This window comes from Ornithodoros turicata, chromosome 6 (genome assembly GCF_037126465.1).
Source record: "Ornithodoros turicata isolate Travis chromosome 6, ASM3712646v1, whole genome shotgun sequence".
NCBI lineage: Eukaryota > Metazoa > Arthropoda > Arachnida > Ixodida > Argasidae > Ornithodoros > Ornithodoros turicata.
This window is the reverse complement of record NC_088206.1, coordinates 71,439,983-71,459,227: the sequence shown is the minus strand read 5'-3', so window position 1 is coordinate 71,459,227 and position 19,245 is coordinate 71,439,983. Positions and strand designations below refer to the sequence as shown.

At 45.8% G+C, this 19,245-nt stretch overlaps 1 protein-coding gene across 1 annotated transcript in view; it reads left to right on the top strand.

The window, feature by feature from the left end:
• LOC135397288 (uncharacterized) overlaps positions 1-19,245 on the top strand; it is a 368,507-nt gene that overhangs the window by 259,382 nt on the left and 89,880 nt on the right. Inside the window, exon 7 of the mRNA XM_064628745.1 lies at positions 4,203-4,288. Within this exon, the coding sequence (XP_064484815.1) occupies positions 4,203-4,288 (86 nt within the window). The remainder of the gene's footprint in view (positions 1-4,202; positions 4,289-19,245) is intronic.

The window sequence follows — 19,245 nt, the reverse complement described above, 5'->3', positions numbered from 1 at the left end:
TCAGAGTAGTGGTGTGATTTTCTGCGATGTTTCTCGACTTATGTAGAGCATCGAGTTAAACTTAGGAGCAGTTGGGGGTAGGAGGTTGCTTTGAGGGAAAGGCATCGAGATGCTTAGACATCAAAACAAACGTACCACATGACACCACCTGTCGAGAAATCTGGGAACTATACGGTTTAGACAGTTAGAGGGCGCATTGTCCGCACGCTACTTTCGTTTTTTTCTTCTTCTTTTTTTCTCTTTCTCACTTTTAGTTACGTTCGCACGAGAAAAGAGGCAGAAATTGCAATGAAATAAAAAGGAGTGCTCGGATTAAAAAATGTATAGAAGAGCAAAAAAAAAAAAAAAGGAAAGATGCGGAAGCGAGTGATATTACGAGGCGGTGGCTATCGCGAGGATTCAGGCCTTTTTCTCTCCACGGGAATGATGCCTCCATTTCCGCTTCCGCTCGACATTTCCGGAAGTCGTAAGATCGCCATTTTGGAGGAGCACGTCATGGAACCATCCTAGCATCCAGTTTTTTTGTTTTTTTTATGAACCTTGTTGTCTGTATTGGAGGAAATCCATTTTTCGTTATCGTCCGTTACGTTGTGTATTAATGTGTATTCGTGCGCAACCTGCCCAGCATAAGCGCAAAGGTATCGTACTTGCAATACCGTCACGTATTGCACGTAAAGCATAAAGAACGGATACATGTGGTAGTCTGCGCAGGTTTGCACATATATTGCGTCATACTCTTAATATTGCAATTCTCGCGTAATGTAAACTTGCTACAGTAAGAGAGCCGTGATTGTAAGCGACCTTCCATTTGTAATGTCCGATTGATCGGCCCTTTACCGTTCGTTGACTTACCACTTTACTGGTTATCTCCGAAAGTGTGCAGTTTTACATGAAATAGCTTCGCCTATTATCAATAGGAAAATGATAAAAAATCACGATAACATAGGTAACAGAGCAGAGCATCCCTAAAGCATCATCACGCATACGCACTGTGACGACATGTTTTTAACAGAAGGTGACATTTCTGTGGTGGCATACTGATTACCACGCGTGTAAAATGACTAAAAGATAAACATAAGACGGCATAGAACTAACGATAGACAGTGTGGCAAATACGAGTACAATAGAAGCGTTGAGTACGCTAAAAGCTTCTATAACTGGCTCTGCGAAGACATCACGTTTCATCTCCTATTCGTGGACGCACAACTCACTCTTATCCGCAGATAGCTAGTATTACCTACTAGCTATTACAAAACGCGCAATTAAGGCTGGTGAGCTTAGACTATTACCACGTTACGAAACGGCCGTTCCAGCAGCAAGACGACTATATTTATTTGTCGTACAGTTAGATACGAGGAAAGCAATTACGTCATCCAGGTGATGGTAGGCCCATTGCGTTACTAAGAGCCCTTTAGTTGAAAATAGAGTGAGGTATTTGTAATAGGTAAGCCTGACCACGGGGGGGGGGGGGAGGAAGGGCAAAGGGGAAAGGGCCTGGATCCCGCGTCGTTACTATACGCAGGATGAACCTATACGCGATGCCCTGCACAACACGTAACTTGATACCAGAGGTGGGGAAATTACTTTTATTTTGTAATGCACTACCGTTACTCATTACTTTTGATGTGGTACCTAATGCGTTGCTCATGCCATTCCCTCTGATAAGTAACGGAATTACTTTCGCATTACTTCGCCAGAAAACTTTACAGTAAGCACCACTCGTTCAGCTGAAGCAAATGACGAAATGGCGGTGCAATGTCGTACGAACATCTTCCTGATTGCGGGGTAGTTACCTAGGAATTCCATGCTTCGAATTTCCAACGTTCGATCTCTTCAGAAGGGATGAGACGCCGACTCTTCACTTTGAAGAAGGCATCAACTGAGGACTCCTCATCGGAGACCTGGTCCATATGGAACTGCAGTGGCGCAAGTCTCTCGTATTCTTGTCGGTGACCTCTTATCTTTTACACAGTGCAAGTCCAAAACAGCCAATGCCTTAGTACTTCGTAACTTGTTCGAGGCGTAGAGGTTATTTTCTGTTACCTTCGCCCTCAAAGTGTAAGAGGGAAAGGAAAATAAAGGTGGTTGAAAAACTATACGTGACAGGTGTTAACCTACAGGTCAATAATCCTTCCTTGGTGTTCGCCGTGGGTGCGAGTGTGACCTTCTAGTCATTGGCATTTTCCCCGCTTCCACACAGCACAATCCACCTCTTTCCTCGAGTTTGTTTTCCAACCATTCACGTGGGAGGTTGGGGAGGAGGACAACCGCCCACGCATGCGCTCTGACGAAGGAGAAGAAAAAGGTCAATTCTCACAATTCTTTAGAGTTTATACGGTGAAGGAATGTTGTTCCCTAATCCTGAGTAATGCGTAATGACACCTACGCGTTACTTGGTAAAAATGTAATGACGTCACGTTACTCTCCCAAATGTATGGTGTTTTACCATACCTGATAACTTAAATGTAACCACTACTGTGAAGTGCGTTACTCCCCACCTCTGCTTGCAACTGTAACTGGTTACTTTTAACAGTAACAATGCAGTTACAATAACGATTTCCTTCCTGGGAGCTTACCGACGATAACTTAAAACAAAAAAACTACCGCTCAAGTAAAAAAAGCACGTGATGTAATTGCGGTTGGACTGTATACGAGTACTCAACTAAAGTTTTTGAGAATTACATTTACTCGTCCTTCGTTTCGTTACGAGTAATTGTACAGTAGCAAAGTTAGTTTAAATTGATAACTCTAGTGGTAAATAGATAGATTAAAATAAAAACAGCTATAACTCAGTCACTATTTTCGCAGGTTGTACCGTACCATCCGTAGCGTGATGTCCAGGCACCACGCACGAAAACCATTTTAGTTCAAGCCAAGCAACCCTCCCCAGGAACACGATGATATCCTCAGGTCATCCCAGGAATATTCCATTGGGACAGGAATAACATCCCTCGGACATCCGCGTGTGCTCCTCGGTTTGTCAGAAAAGCGTTAAAATGCAATGTCTCGGGCCATCCCCAGAAGCTCCTCAGGAAGTGTCCCAAAAACACCACCAATAAGGTTTTAGGAGCAAAACAGGGTATCTTATAGTGATGATTTATTTATTTATTTATCTATTTTGAGAAAAATGTGACCCATTTTGAGTACAAGGCCGTTTTTCTCTTTCCGGCACTTGTTCAATCTTATAGTCACCAGCATTTTGGTTGCTCCTTTTTATTTGTTTAGCGTATTTCTCATAACGGACAAAGAGCGCGGCGGTTTAAAAAGCAAGCAGAAAGAAATATCAAAGATTCAGAAAAAGTAGTTCAGGAGCACTATGTCCGAGAAACTCACTTCGAAAGGCACTGGACTTTCCCTCCGAACAGAAACAGATACTATTTATTGCTTGTTACGCGTCCTCTCATAAATTCGAGAGCCTTAGTTCCGAATTAAAAACGAAGGGCAAGCTGCTAAGTTTAATTCGATTATGCAAACAAATAATACAACAAACGAGGAATTGCTTAGAGTATTAACTCCCCATCGATGCAAATCCTCTGTTTCTTACTCCATTTGGTTTGAGACATTCGGTGGGACCTTGGGAGGTCAAAAACAGTGCATCAGTATCGCGCATTTCTGTCTTTTTCGCGATAAATGCTCTATGTGTCATAGACAGTCACCTCTTTTTGGGACGAGGAATCTTACACAGAGAGATCGACCCAAGAGCAAAACAAATGTATCACTCAATATTTGAGGAATCTTAGCAGGTAAACTGTACAAAATAATATTTCTCATCCTGTCAGTTATCCACCGGGACACGCACGTACAGGACGTACTTGAATATGACTCTTCGTGGACAGTCCGCGAGTATCGTCCTCAGGACGCTCTGCGGATTCATGTCGAAGGACGAGGACACGATGACACTTTGGGGACATCCTCAGGACCGCGTGTGTTCTTTGGGCTGACAGCCAACGCACCGAGGTGTCTGCGCGCTTGGTTATACCGAGAGAACGGATTTCCAGGCATGTGCCTTTCTCCGGGATCGAGACGTGCAGATGCTACCTTTCAATGTCCTAAGCACGAATCAGGTCGAAGGGGACCCATATGGTACCCAACTGTTGGTGTTTTTTTTTTGTGCGTGTGTGTGATTACTGCTTTTTTTTTTAAAACAGGCGTCTATAAGTGCCTAAACAAGTACTTTCTTTGCTATTTCTTGTTTATTTCAGTTGTTCCAACGAAAAAAAAAGAAGTTCGTAACAGCCGAGGACACGCTTCGCCGCGCTACATCATGCAAGTGTCTCCCCCTGTAACAGTAAGTGAACATTAGTCCTCTCCCTGTTTGTAAACAAATGACGTCATAGTGTTCGACAGTGCTACTTTCCGGTCCTCCGGTCCTACTTTTCTTTCAACAGGAGGCAGCGAACGAGTGCCCGTTCGTGGAACCCCAGCCCTCCACTTCCGATTTGTTTCGGTTTCAGTCTGTCTACCAACGTCATGATGACGTTTCTCGCCGTAGAGGTTTATTCTCTTTCGCCTGCACGCCCGGTGCGAGACCGCGTCTGCCTTTGCAACAACAACAACAACAACAAGTACTACTACATGAATGACGATGAGATGAGGTGATTCACCGCAACAATTGCGGTACCATACCTCTGCCCTTGCAGCTGGGCTTACAGATGACCAGAGCTGTATAAGTTACTCGCAAAGTATAATTAAGCTGTTTCATGACTTTAAAAGTAGCAAAGTGACAGGAAACGTTACTTAGACTGAAACGTACCTGGTTTCTCGTGAAATGTCGTGGAGTTACTTCTGAATTACTACCGGTTGCTCATGTTCAAGGCGACCGCATGTACAACTTTGAAACACAGTGCATCAAACGTAGTACTTGTTGAAAAGGAACTTCTGATACAACCCACATACTCGCTCGCTTGGTAGTCAAGTTGATAATGCCGATAAATTTGTTGTTAACAGCAGGACTTTTTTAAGTTATCGTTTGAATCACTCTGTAACGTCCCATCCAGGACCTAACACTCGCATGGAAATTCGATTGAAGAAGTAACTTTCCTCAAAGTACAAGTTACTCGAAAAAAGTAATTAAATTGCACTTACAGATACACATTTTAGAAAGTAGTTGGTTGCAGTACTTACTTACACAGAAAATAATACAGCTCTGGTGGTGACGCTCCTGCTGTTCCCGACGATATCCCTCGCCAGTACCCGTATTCGTACAGGCACGCAGCACCAAATCCGTCGACCGCGTGAGTTCATTCTCGGCATGTAGGACAATACACGATTTCAGGAAATCCCAGTACTCCTTGCGCACGCTTTGCATCCTGGGAGATTGCTATCACGAGGTAGGGAGAACAGGCCTTCACGGTTTCGTTTTCGCTGACCTTGAAGAAGAGAAACCGAAACAGTTTGGAGACCTTCTCCTCCTTTCTGACAAGCAAGTTCCCATAGTTCAAAGCGACGCTAAGCTCTCTGGGGATTTTCTGAAGTCGTCCATTCGTAGTGACAGGCGACAGAATTTCACGCCGGACCACATTGAAATGATGCTCGCTTTCTACTGTCTTCATGTTTTCAATAAGAAGACGTGTGCACGGTGCTCGTAGTTCATGATGAAAGATGGAAGTAACTGAAAAGGTTAGCCAGCTGTAGGACTCGAACCCACATCTTCTGGATTACCGGTCCAGGGCTCTACCAATTGAGCTAAGCTAACACACCTCTCCAGCGACTTAGAGCCCTGGACCGGTAATCCAGAAGACGTGGGTTCGAGTCCTACAGCTGGCTAACCTTTTCAGTGACTTCCATCTTTCATCATGACTTTCTTAGGCACTTGACGCTTTGTATCTATTTCTCCTTTCTATGCGTTCCCGCCTCAGAACATCAATTGTCTCACGCTTGTAGTTCGATTCCAAAATAAAGATTGCCATGCGATCTGAGCGGTTTTGTGGACGCCAATATCTTTACACTATTTTTCTTCCTATTTCTCTCGCTGGCTGTGTGGAATCCTTGCAGCGCAACTGAAGGATGACTTCAGAAGAAGAAGCGTATTATTTCTGAGCAACAATTGTCAAAGAAGTGCACGCGTATGGGTGGTATGTTACCGTAACGCAACCAATGCTGACGGCATCGCTCGTAGTGCTGGTAGAGCAATATTGATCGTGCCTATTCTGAGAAATGTCGTGTCTTTTTGAGCGTCTTTTAGAGCCTTTCTATGCGCCTAAAACGCGTTTTGTTTAGTGCCTTAAAATCCGCAAATCCGCGTAGATATCCGCACGAGATCTTGATTTATGGATGGAAATCGAGCGTTTTTAACGCCGATCGAGCGGATAAAACGCTGATACAAGCGCACGCCTCCGCGGAGCAACCGGTATGAGCTGAGTATGAGCGATTTTTTTTTTAATTCCGTCTTAGCGCCGCGAAGCAACTGTGGTTATGAGCGCCGTACAGAGGTGGACATGTGGAGAGAGAACCAGTTGGGGACGGCGGGCGGGGTGTTAGTGTGCGTCCTGGGCCGACTTCATGGGTAACCGTGCCGACATTGGTGAAACCAAAATGGTGTGCCGAATTGTGTCATCCGTGGCGTTGCTGTGCGTTTAAGTGTAATGTTAATAATAATGTTAACCATGGCTGATATATATAACGTTCCTAAACTGTTTTGTATGCTCGGAAGTAAAAACGTTTGCCGAGTAACATTTTCGTCATGCAGATTTTATTCGCACGAATGCAATGATCGTGGATGCACCCGCCGATATGCTCAGTATCCGCGCGGATACGGTGCTCCTGTTTTAGGTAACGGGGTTGCAGATGCGGTGGGGGTCATTACAGAACGCGTATTTTTAGTGTTACGCGCGCGCACCTGCAGCAGTAGCCGTGGACGTGACGTAGCTGAGTGACGCAGGGAAGGAAGGAGAGAGTTATGCGCGATTTATGCTTCTTGAATACCATTGTTGCTCCGTGAATACGCTCGCTATATAGAACTAAAGGAATTGCATGCTTAGATACTGTGAGCCTCGTTCTATTATGAAGCGTGATAACTGAAAAAAATGTTCGACGTGCTGTTTAATGCTCTTTCAATCAATTTTTTAAATCAATTAATTCAATCAATTATTAGATAGTTTTAGTGCATCGTACGCTATCGCCTTTGTGTACGTAAGGGATAGCGTGGTGGTTCTGCGCAATGCTCTCTTTATGTTTTGCGCATGCACAGAACCACCAACGCTATCCATTACGCATGCACTAAAACTCACTATTTACGCTCATTCTTTCCTCCGGCTTTTAGTTGAATATCCAGTTCAATCAATTCATTCGACTAAGCAGCAAAAGACAAGGACAAGAAAACCAACAGAGTAACTGCCCTGTCCAATCCAATCCAATCCAATCCAATCCATATCCAATTTATCGGCCACAACACAACCAGTGAACTTTTGCACACTGCCCAGCCCAGCTACCAGCTCTTAGAACATGTAATACCTGGCTCCAGTCTGAAGCTCCTTTTTTTTTTCTGCGTCGAGAGCGCATTGATTCGAAAGGACGTCAACAACTGATTGTTATGTGGGGCCTCACTCTGGAGTTGTGTTAACGGTGGCTCTTTCGGGACTCCTCCACGAAACGGCAAAGAGGACACGGCAGTATTAAAGATGGCCCCCTCCGTATTGGCCGCTGCAAGAGCTCTCCAAACAGGAACAACCGCTTAGACACACAAAATAATCTCCAATAAGACTTCAGGTCACGCGGGTTCTTCAAAAGGAAAGAGGACGATTACTATCGGAAACCCCAGGGCCTGGACGAACTTTATCGAATGTCTCGATCTGTTCACTGCGCCTGGTTCTTTTTTCCGCGACAAGCACTCGACAAAAGGGGGAATTTTAAAAGTAAAAAGAAAGAAAAAAAAACAGATGCGGTAAAGGTCACAAATAAAGAGACGTCCACGACGACTAGAAAAGGAACTGGAGTTGAAGAGCAAAGGAAGAGGTAAGGTATTTGGTTATGGTCCAAATCTCATTGTTTCAAGAGCAATGTTAAATCCTATTTTTGTACTTCATACTAGTGTCCTGTTGCGATGTTTTGACTGCATTTGCTTCTTTCACTTTAACCCCAACCTCGTTGTTACCTTTCTTTTCTTGTATTTTTTTTTTTTCAGTGTTATGGTTCCACTCTACTTACCCTTATTGTAACTGCTCGAATTATCTTACTGTTCGTTTTGGACTGTACCACAGGGCCCTGCCCTCACAGTCCTGTTATAGATCGGTGTCCCTTTTGTAAATGTGATTTCGGGAATAAATAAATAAAGAAAGTAATCTCGTTACAATACCGAGCTCAATGTCTCCTGATGTGGCGACTCAGTGGTCATCGTGTGTCCTGGGACGACTTCACGGAGACATTTGTCTTAAAACGTGGGAGAATAATATAGAAAGAACACCCAAGGATGAACACACCCTTCGTTGGTGGTCCCCTCCAAGGTCGTGCTGTAGACTGGGAGGTAGTGGGTTCGAATCCTACCACCTACGGCTATCCTGCCCCAGGTTTTCTCTGTCTTCCAGCAGACCTCCTAGAAGAATGTCGACGCAGTTACCCCTGAACTCGTCCCCTTCCTTTCTGCCGTCCTCTCTTCATCTGTTCACGCCGCTCATGGCCACAGTCGCTTCGCGGCGCTCAGCTCAGCCCGAACTTCAGCTCCAATTGGCCCTAAATAAACACACATTCCCCCCCCTCCGAATCGAGCAGGGCAACATGCCACTCCCCATTACTCTACGTCACTTTCCCCAACAATTTATCTTATCGTTTTATCGCCCAGACCACGACCCACATAAACACGATTCGCAAAAATGGACGTCAAATAACGTAGCGGCATAAAAGTCACATACACACACACAGAAAAAGAAAAAAAGGAAAAGAAAAAAAAAATGACGCGACTTAAGTCCCGCTCTACAAGGCGGTACAGAGAGGACCACCCATCCTGTACTCATAGAGGCACATTAGTTACGTCTAACCAGGAAATCCTCTGAATGGGCTTCTTCCTTTTTTTTCCCCTTTTCGGCGCGGTAGAGGCCGCCTCTGTCTGTCGAGCAGTACTCGAATGCAAGACGACCATTAGCGGTGTTACAGTGGCCATCCATTCATTCTGGTCCATTCACACAGGAGACGTCCCCCCCATTAAAGCATAGAAGAACATGACGTTGGACTTCCCTTTTTCCCGCGGCTGTACACTCCCTAAATTGCTTCCTGGGACACGCGTCCACTTGTGTGTGGGACTTGTACTAGTAAGAGGGTGAAAGTTGGTTCGCCTGCTGTCGTATGTCGGGATGTAATTAATGGTGGGGCTGGTCGTCATCACGTGGCACTTAAGTCTTTTAGGTTTATGGACGATATGGACTTCAAAGTACGGCGTTATTACACTTGTAACGGGATTACTTGTTGTGTATTTATGCGGGTTATATTTTCGCTGGACAGTTTTTTTGTTTAAATATTCCCGTGTTAAAGATTAGAGAAAGGAACGATACTTTAGAAGTCACAGTACTGGGACATTTCTTTAAAATTTTCATTTCATGTATAGTTCAGTGTTGAATTGGCACTGTGAAAGATAATAATAATAATAATTGGGTGTTTACGTCGCGAGACAACTGAGATCATGAGCGACGCCACAGCGGTCGGTCTGTGGATTGCTTTTGTCCACCTGAGGGTTCTTTAACGTGCGATGAAAGCTCATCACACGGCACCCCGTATTTAACGTCCCTCGCGGAAGACGGCGTGTCTAAGCAACTTGTACCCTGCCACCAAGTTGCTGGCGTCCTCGGCCGGGTTTGAACCCGCGATCTCGGGATCAGAAGGCGAACACGCTACCAACTGAGCCACCGAGGCCGGTACTGTGAAAGACCCTCTTCAGATGCCACACGTTATAAGTCACACTTCAGAAATTATGAGCTACTGCGTTATGACTCGTAAAGTACTGCTTTCAAAACTACTTTTATCCATTTAAAGTATTTTAAAAATTACAGTTCATGTTACCGGTAATATTGGAGTAGGGCATCAAAAGGCATGTTAGGAGTCACAAGCGCAAGAGACCCTCAGTTTGAAATTACACTTCGTACATTTCACGTTGAAGATCCCACAAGAAGAGACATATGAAGTAGTAGTCCCACATTTCATCAGTGTACGAGCAATGTGTCAGCAAATAAAAAAAAAAACAAAAGAATAAAATGAAAAAGACTGATATTGAGATAGTTTCGAAATTTGGCGAGATACAAACCCTCGAACAATCTTCGTCGTTGCACTCTGACGTCAGAGGTGCAAGAGCCTCAGCGACTGCTGTCGGTTCTGTTAGGCACGTGACCTCTCCCGAGGCTGCTTCCCTGGCCTGGATGCCTGCCATGACGTCACAGCCGGGGGAGTTTCGGAATTCGCGGTGTCCCCTTTCTACGCTATGCCTATACTGTCCCTTTTGCTGTAAACCGAAGAATGCAGGTCCGCAAATAAATTCAGATGACCGACTTTTGGATATATCCAGCAAAACCTGGGGCGACCATTCCGTACACCCGAGATATTTGGACCCCGGCGCAATTTCGTACACCGGCGCTGGGCTCTATACAGAGATCGCTAATGACTTTTCTCACATCCACAGGCCTACTGGACGAACTCTAAGCAGTTGCTCCGATACCTTAGCGGGCGTGTCAGGCTAACTCATGAAATAATATTTCAGCACGTGCACTGTGGTGGGGTCCCGCAGTCCAAGCGGAGGAACACGCCACGACATAACCTTTCATAATTCAATTGTTGTTGTTGTGGGGTCCAAGTGTCAAAGCCCCTCTAAAATCTTTAGATTTGGATGGTACCCGTCTAATTTTTGATGCCGCACGTTCAAAGGTCCAGCTCAGAAGTCACGTTTTGAAAGAGATATGCCTCAAGAAGGACTGTGGTGAGAACAAAGGCATCATCTGCGTAGTCAGACTTTGAGCATCGCATTTAGCGAACATCCTTTCAAACAGAGTCTCTTGAAGTGTGTGTGTGTGGGGGGGGGGGGGGGATCTGTTTATTGAAAAAAAGAAAGAAAGAGAGGAAGTGGGATATATATAGATAGATATAGGATCAAGAAAATTGAGACGCAAGTTGGGCCAAAGAGCACGAAAGAGTAAAATCAAGTAGAACACACAGAAACCGATAATGAGAGACTCTGGTTAAGGCCTTCCCGTGCACGTTCAGAGTGAAGCGGAGCAGAAGTTTGCTGATGAAAGGAAGCAGCCTTATCTCTAGATATGCCCACGCCTTTTTATTCCTGATATTTGAAAAGCTTGTCGACAGCCTGCTGAAGTCTTCGTTGAAGTGCTGGCCACTGCTTATACCCCAGAAGACCAAATACAGATATCGTCGGCGTAGGTGCTCGTTCGTACCACCACAAGGTGGAATCGCAGGGGCGCCAGCCATTACCATGCTGAACAGCAGAGGGCTAAGAACTCGTCCCTAGCGGACACCAGCTGGTAAACTACGACTGTCCGTGTTACCGCTAGATGCGCGCTTGAAAAATGTCCTGCTTGGGAGGTACTCAGGGATCCGCCGTATATGGCGACCTCGAATTCATGTTGCATACGAGGCGTGCAACAAGTACCTGGGTATACTCTATCATAGGATCGATTTATGTCCAAAAACACACTGAAGCTGTGAGACGGCCACCCGAACTTTCCTCTTCAGTGAACGATATCATGTCGATAGTCGGAGTTGGTTCGTGTTCCTGACCTCGTAGCATCCTGTGGGAGCGGTTTGCACGTCTCCAGGAACCACGGCAAGCGGTTGAAGACCAGCCTTTCGGCTTCTTTGCGTAGACAGCTTGTTAGGCTTATTAGTCGGAAGGATTTCACATCTTTTGGCTCCTTCCCTGGTGTTAGCAATGGAACCACTACAAAGGTCTGTCGGATTCACCACCACCACTAATCACCATTATCATCGTCACCATTATCATGTTCTTCATTAGCATCATCATTCCAGGAGTTTTCCACCAATGTAATTGGTGCAAGTGATGTGGAGTTGCGGGCCTCGCACTAGTGAAGCCCAAATCTCCATTTTATTTTTTCTTAAAATCAAATCAAATCAAATCAAGAGGCTACATTGCCTGTGTTCCACGATTTGCTAATTAGCGTCAGAAGAGCAGTCGTAGTCTTTGGGTCCGGGATAGGAAGCGACTGATACGAAATACTGTCAATTCCAGGTGACGACTTGGTTCTATACAGGGTGTTCAAAATTAAGCTTCCACTAGCACTTTATAAATAGGCGAACAAAAGAAAACTGGTGCTACTTTTTCTGTTCCTTGAGTAAGAAACAGGTGCTACATAATTAGCAGCCCCTGTTTCTTACACAAGTAGCGTAAATTTATCATCCGGTTTCCTGTCATCGCTGTGTTTGCGTAGCGCTCGTGAAAGCTTAATTTTGAACACCCTGTATAGCGGAGGAGTAGACGGCTTCAGAAAATCCCAGAGGGCTTAGCGCCGCTTTGAACTACGGGAACTTGCTGAAAATAAAGGAGAAGAAGGCCTCCAAGCTGTTTCGGTTCCTCCTCTCTCGGACGACTGTCCATGAGGGGTCAAGGTCAGCGAAAACGAAACGTGAAGGACAGTTCATTGCAGTAATCTCCCAGGATGCAACGCGAGCGCAAGGAGCACTGGGATTTTCTGAAACCTTCTATTCTTCTAGGAGTGTCTGTTCAGTAGACATTCCTGAGAAGTTACAGCAGGTGTCATTTCACTTCAAAAATTGTACTCGAAGGGGGGCAAAGACAGTCGTATCTTCCGGCACCTCGTCATGCACATAGATCCATATACCGTGTATTCACACGAGCGACATCCTCACAAAATATTCTAGGGGAAGGAAAAGCGAAAACACTGCTCACAGGGCCGAAGCCTAGTCTCGTGTTATGTTGAGCATTTCACACGGTGCGCAATATCTGGAGCGGCGTAGTGCACATTTAGCAGACGACACTTTGCAGACGACACCGCCAGCGTGTTTTCCTGTCGTCTGCTACGGAATGTATTGTGGCGTACTGCACATTTAGCAGACGACACTTTGCAGACGACACCGTCAGCGTGTTTTCCTGTCGTCTGCTACGGAATATCTTGTGGCTGTGTAGCAGGATATTTCCCCACGGTTAGCAATGTACGGTTAGGTTAGCAATGCATCTTCCTCTTCTAGGGGAATGTCGCTCACGTGAATACACGGATACACTCCCAAACTATATTGTACCATTGCAAACACGTGTCGCTAAATCCCAACCAGTGGAAAGTGCAGACTTGTTCACAATAGAAGCTTTCACTTCATGCCACGCGCTCAATGCTCGAACATTGTGCGACATTTGGAGATGCACTGAAGAGCCGTTTTCGGAACTGAACTCTGTGCCATACGAAGGAATTAGAAAAACACCCGCTCATTCCTTTTACTCCTCAATATCCCGAGCTCTTTCAAACCTTAGAGTACGCAGCGTAAAGCCGTTAGCAAACCAGCATGCTTCGTCACCCGAGTCGAAAGCAGCTTTGGCAAGTTCACCCTGTTGGTTGGTATGTATGTACTTATCTTACGCTGCTTTCTATATGTGGTTAGGATGAACAGTGCGCAGGTATTCCGAAGGCCATGGATATGGCGGGGGCTTAGAGCTTTCCTGATGTTCGTGCCGGTTGTGAAATAGCAGAAACCTTTTTCGGGTATCGAATATCGTCACAAATCCCCGCCGTTTCTAAAAGCGTCGGTCCGGGAATTTTCTCTAAAGCTGCCAGCCCACGCTGCTCATACATGCGGGCGTTTTGTGTTTTATTTTTTTACACGTTTACTCTCCTGCTTGGTAAAGTTCCACCTTGTTACCTGCGCAGGCGCATTCTGCATTGCAACAACTGTCGTCTGCAAAGGAGGCTTCTGCTCTGGGAAAATTGTCGTCTGCTTTGCGTTTCTTCGGGAACTTAAAGGACGAGGGAACTAGATACTAGAGGAAAAAACTGTCACAGAAAGAGAGAAACAAGTGTGGCATATTTGTTGTGACGATTTGTTTCAATTTTTCAAAACAAAAGACGCCTTGTTCTTTTTCTTTTCTTTTCCTCGTACTTAGATAGCGTGCACTTTTTTACGGATAGGCAACATGGTTTTCGCGAGGGATTATCAATGGTGACACAATTACTTGACTTTGTTAATAGTTTAGCGATAACAATTAATAACGGAGGCCAAACCGATGTAATTTTTTTGCTGCGAACCGCTATAAAACCACTCTTGTCGAAGTAGAGCCTCGGTCAACTTTTCTAGCGCTATATTGAGCGGTGAGTCTGTGTTAACCAATCGTGAACGTCTTCCAGCCGTGACGTCGCGGGAGCTGGGGTTCGTTTTGCTTCTAATCACTCGAAGCAGCAAGGCGGGAAGGCGACGACGACGTGAAAATGGCCACGAGTTTCATCTCGCCGTGCATATGCCAATTCATGACTGTTTGGTTATACTATAGTTCGGCATCGCGATCACAGCATCGAAGGTGTCATCTGCGGATGACACCTTCGATGCGGATGACACCTACTGATATCCGGCGCGGATAGTAAACTATCACAGGGGTACCGGTGCATCACGTCGCAAACTAGATATCCCGTGACTGCAGCAGGATAGCGCTCTGTGCTCGGTAGTATGTGAGAACGGCAACCGGAAAAAGAGCGCTGTTTTCTAGCGCTATAAAGCGAAGCGCTGTATGTGGGAACTGGCCTTAACTCTAGCCGTTCGGAAATTACGGTCAAAGGTGGCTACTCTGGAGTCACGTGATCATAAAGGCTCTGACGTCGTTACCCAAATCCCCGGCTACTCGGGTTGAATAAGAAAACGCACCCACTGTCATTCGGTAAACATGTGAGTAGCGTATCAACGTTCGAAAGATCGAGGAGAAAGAAGATTGCTCGCTTCCGCGTGCGATATGCACAGTTTGTTCACGTGAGGAATGCTGGCCGATGCGATATCTCTTCTACGCCGGTTCCCGACCGGGGAGAAAATGAACGGGCACGAAATGAACACGAGCGAACACGAAAATGAACGAAAACACACATGGGAAAATGAAGGGACTCGGCAAACGGCAGTCCACCCGTGCACAGTTCCTGTGACTACCGCGGGGTGGCAGCACTAATGGCGGCGCCCATTCCTGGAACCGCGTTTTTGTGTATACAGGGAATATCGGCAGAGACACTTGCGGACAGTGACGCGGATATCTGTATACGCTTCGCCGAGGCTCTGTTCACATTTTATCCACGCGGATTTTTCAAAACGTCCGATGTCCATTCGCAGGTCAACATATCGCCCGCATTCGCGGCTATAACAGCTCCTGCGCACACCTCTAGTTATTGGGACAACAGAAGAGCAAACGCAACACCCATGCTTCACAACGCCCAGTTGCATATTTAAAAAAAACCGCGGTTCGTGAAAGTGCTACGAATTATGATCGCAAAAAGATGCAAAATTGCTCAATATATTGCTTCGGGAATATACGAAAGGAATAGGAATCAATACTGTGGAACAAAATGGAAACGAAAGCACATCGCTATAACGGAGACAAAAAAAAAAAAAAAAAATTCTCTGCGTTTCTGATGATGTCTTCTTTTTCCTCTTTTATGGAATTTCGAAATAAGACTCCTCACTGTCTGCTTCTTTTCGCTTCGCTTTCGCGTGGAAAGAAACAAATGATACAAATACATGGATACAAATATATATATATGGTGGGAAGAGAGATATTATTGTTCCATTTGAGTTCACAGGAGATTGCCTTCGTCGTGTTGCATATGAGCAAAGAAGCGTAGGGGGTCCGCGTTTCACTGTTTCAGGGAGCCCCTACTGGAAGGGGCTATATCGGCAACACATGCGAGGTTGTTGCCGTTCTTCTCGAAAGAACGTTGAAAATTTTCGCCAAGGAGCCCGGACTGGCTTAGGGTAAGCTCGCTTTAAGAGTGACATCCCGTAATCCTCGTGTCGTGATGCAACGGAAGTGTTTGTTTTATTGCGAGAACTTTCTTTTGTGCGATGACAACATTCAGGTATCTCAACCTTGTGTGGTGTTTCGCACGTGGGGCCCAATACTTTAACGTCGCAGAAGGAACGCCAACACTGCACACTAAGCTCTCTTTGTGTGACAGGTATTCGATTCTTTCTTTGTGAAAAGTGTTTGGCAAGAACAATCTTCAAAGCTGTTCTTTCTCTTACGGGCGGCCCACAGCGAAGACGTCGCAATCTTACTGGCGTCAAGTTGATTGGGGGGTTGGCGGCGCGTTATTGCCAAGAGCTTTGCTAGCCAGTGTAGAGGCATGTTACTCGGGATGGAGGTTCGTACGTCCTGGGCCGACTTCGTGGGGAATTGTGCCGACATTTGTCTGGGTAAACTTCCAGGCAACACATCCGGTGCCGGGATTCGGACTCTGGTCACCACCATGTCTACTTGCCCACAGGGACAGACACAGGACGTACCTGAATGACTCTTCACGGACAATCCGCGAGTGTCATCCTCGGGACGTTCTGGGGATACACATAGAAGTACGAGGACACGATGACACTGTGGGGACATCCTGGGGACCGTGTGTGTCCTTGGGATTTGACCGTATAATGTCTGGTGTGTTTTTGTTAGCTCCACACTTACGCCGGGTGTAATCCGGAGGACATCAATTTATGGACACGTTTGGCCTCGGTGGACCATTTCGTAACGTGCTCGCAAACTGACCCAAAGGTTGCGGGCTCGAACCAGGACAAGGTACCACAACATCTCTGTGGTATATATTACGAGTCGATCGGATGCCTGGTCACCCTGCTGGCGTTGCTCATGATCATAGGTGTGTGGCGACGTAAAACCACGAATTATCCTTAGACACATAATAAGAGAGAAAATGTTTGCTAAAAGGAACCACCCCATCCATTAAAGCGTCAGCTCCGTAGCCCTACTCACATTTGAAAAACCCACTCGTCTTACCCAATCAGCCCCGGCACGATCCCAGAATCTGTGTCGTCTCATAACAAGCGCTCTAATCACATGTCACGCGCAAACTCTCTCTCCGTGTGTTGAATCCACGACCTCCAATCACTACTTCCCTCTCCCAACATAATTAAACTGCCTCCTCCTCCTCCACCACCACCGCAAAAACTGCGGCCATTTTGTTTTTGCAGAACACCATCGAGTACAACGCACGAGCCTATGCAGAAACGACGACGACGACGACACAGAGTTTTGCATGGAGCCCAATTTAGGCCCGCTTAATCATTTTCGACCTTGGCTTCCCCCAAGATGGCGTCCGCCCCTTTTGTAGCCGAAGTTCATTAATCTTCATCAGGGTTGTCGCTCGAGTATCGGAGGGACTGTGGTTCGGCAGAAAGGATGTTCGATTGTTGCTCGCGCTTCGCTGAATGGGTGGATTCCATGGAGTCATTGTGTTTGGATGAAACATGGTTTCCGCTAGTTTTAGCGGGCATTGTGAAAAGACCGTAGATCGGTGTTTACTCTGCTCACGGCGGTCTTCCTCGTTTATTTTCGCCTTTTTTTTTCCCTTTGTGGCGTGTTCTTGACGAAACCCGTATTGGCCGCTGCGCTCGTTAAATTCATTCATTTTCCCGTTGTTATTTACATGTATGTACCTTTGTGCATATATACATGGATGTTAGTTTACACGTACGCATGTGACATGTTTCTGTCTCAAAATTTCGGTGCCTTGCTTTAGCCGACGAGTGTAAAAATGTGATACATCAATTATTACTATTATTATTATGACGCACTTGAGGTTCTACTGAAGATAATAGGCATTCAGACCTATGATCTAAAATATCTTTCATATTATGCAACTAGTTATCTATCAATTGACTGACGCAAGCCCTGTGCTTCATTAAAGCACTGACCCTAACCGGGAGCTGTTCTTTGCAGAATAACAAACAGACTGCATTTCATCCCCGCAAACCTTACCCTTCTCCCTTCCCCTAACCCCAGCTTAGCTCGCCCCCATTTTCCCCATAACCCTTCCTAACGCGAACTTTTCAACGCCGACTCCATCATTTTCAAAAACTATACAGCCAGTATGCGCTCAAAACAAATCCTCTCCCTAACTGAAACGCGGTAGCAAACATGTCGACGACTGCCGTTCGCTCTCATTCCGCATTTTCAACTATATTTTTCTCCCCTTCCACTTCCCTTATTTCTCACGGCACCTGCATATTGCTAAGCCTAACCACGCACAGACACACACACGCGCGCGCGCGCAAACAGTCCTCTAGCCGACTCACGTGATCCTAAATGGCTGGAATGTAACCGCGTCGAAATTTCCCAAACCGATTCGTTCCCCCTTTCCGGTCTTTCCCCACCACGTGACCTCGGGAAGACATTGTTGTGGTACGCCCCCCTTTCCTCATTCCAAATATCTTCCTCCTCTTCCCCTCTGCGTTCCTCATTCCGCGTCTAATTAGCAGGAGGTACAGCAGATGACGGGCTCGCTACAGCAGCGCCACCGCCGCCGCTTTGATGTCGTCGTCTGTTCTGTTTTCCACCGCTCTGCAAAAAGGATTAGGTTGCCTTCACAACGAGAATCATCTGTTTCGTAACGCACCGTTGTGTAAAGTGAGGCAGCAAAGAAAAAAAAAAAAGAGAGAGGGAGAGAGAGAGGACGGGTGGGGAGAGAAATTGGGTTGAATGCCGGAGGCTAATTCGTGCGGTTTCGTTCTAGCCTGAAATAGCCCGCTTACCTGGCTTCCAGAGGTTATTGAAGTTTATAAAGTAATAACGAAACGTTTTTTGCCAAATGGTACCAGGTATGTAAGGGCAAAAGTTTCGGAATGCGCACCGATCAAACCGGTGTATAACAATTTGTTTCGTTATTGAACACTGGAAGACGGGGTAATTTATTTCGTTGCCTTTGATCTTTATATGGTCCCCTAATTGTGCTTAAACGAAGTCTCGCGCATTAAATTTAGCGGGTTATGCTGTGTTCAATTTAGCGGGTGCTGTCGATTTGGAAGTCGCTTGCGTGGAAATCGTCAGGCTACGTATTTTCGGCTTTGCTCGAGAGTATTTAAAAAAAAGGGGGGGGGGGGGTTATGAATATCCCCAGACACTATAGACTGTCGTTCTTTTCGTTTTTGTTTCGTTTTTGCATTGTCGCCATTGCGTATTGCAGTGATGGCCAGTAGTTAACTACATGTAGCTAAAACTACTAGTTAAACTACCTGATTGTAGTTAAAAAGTAGTTATCAACTACTTGCAGAAATGTAGTGGCAACTACTAGTTAAACTACTATTTTGAGTAGTTAA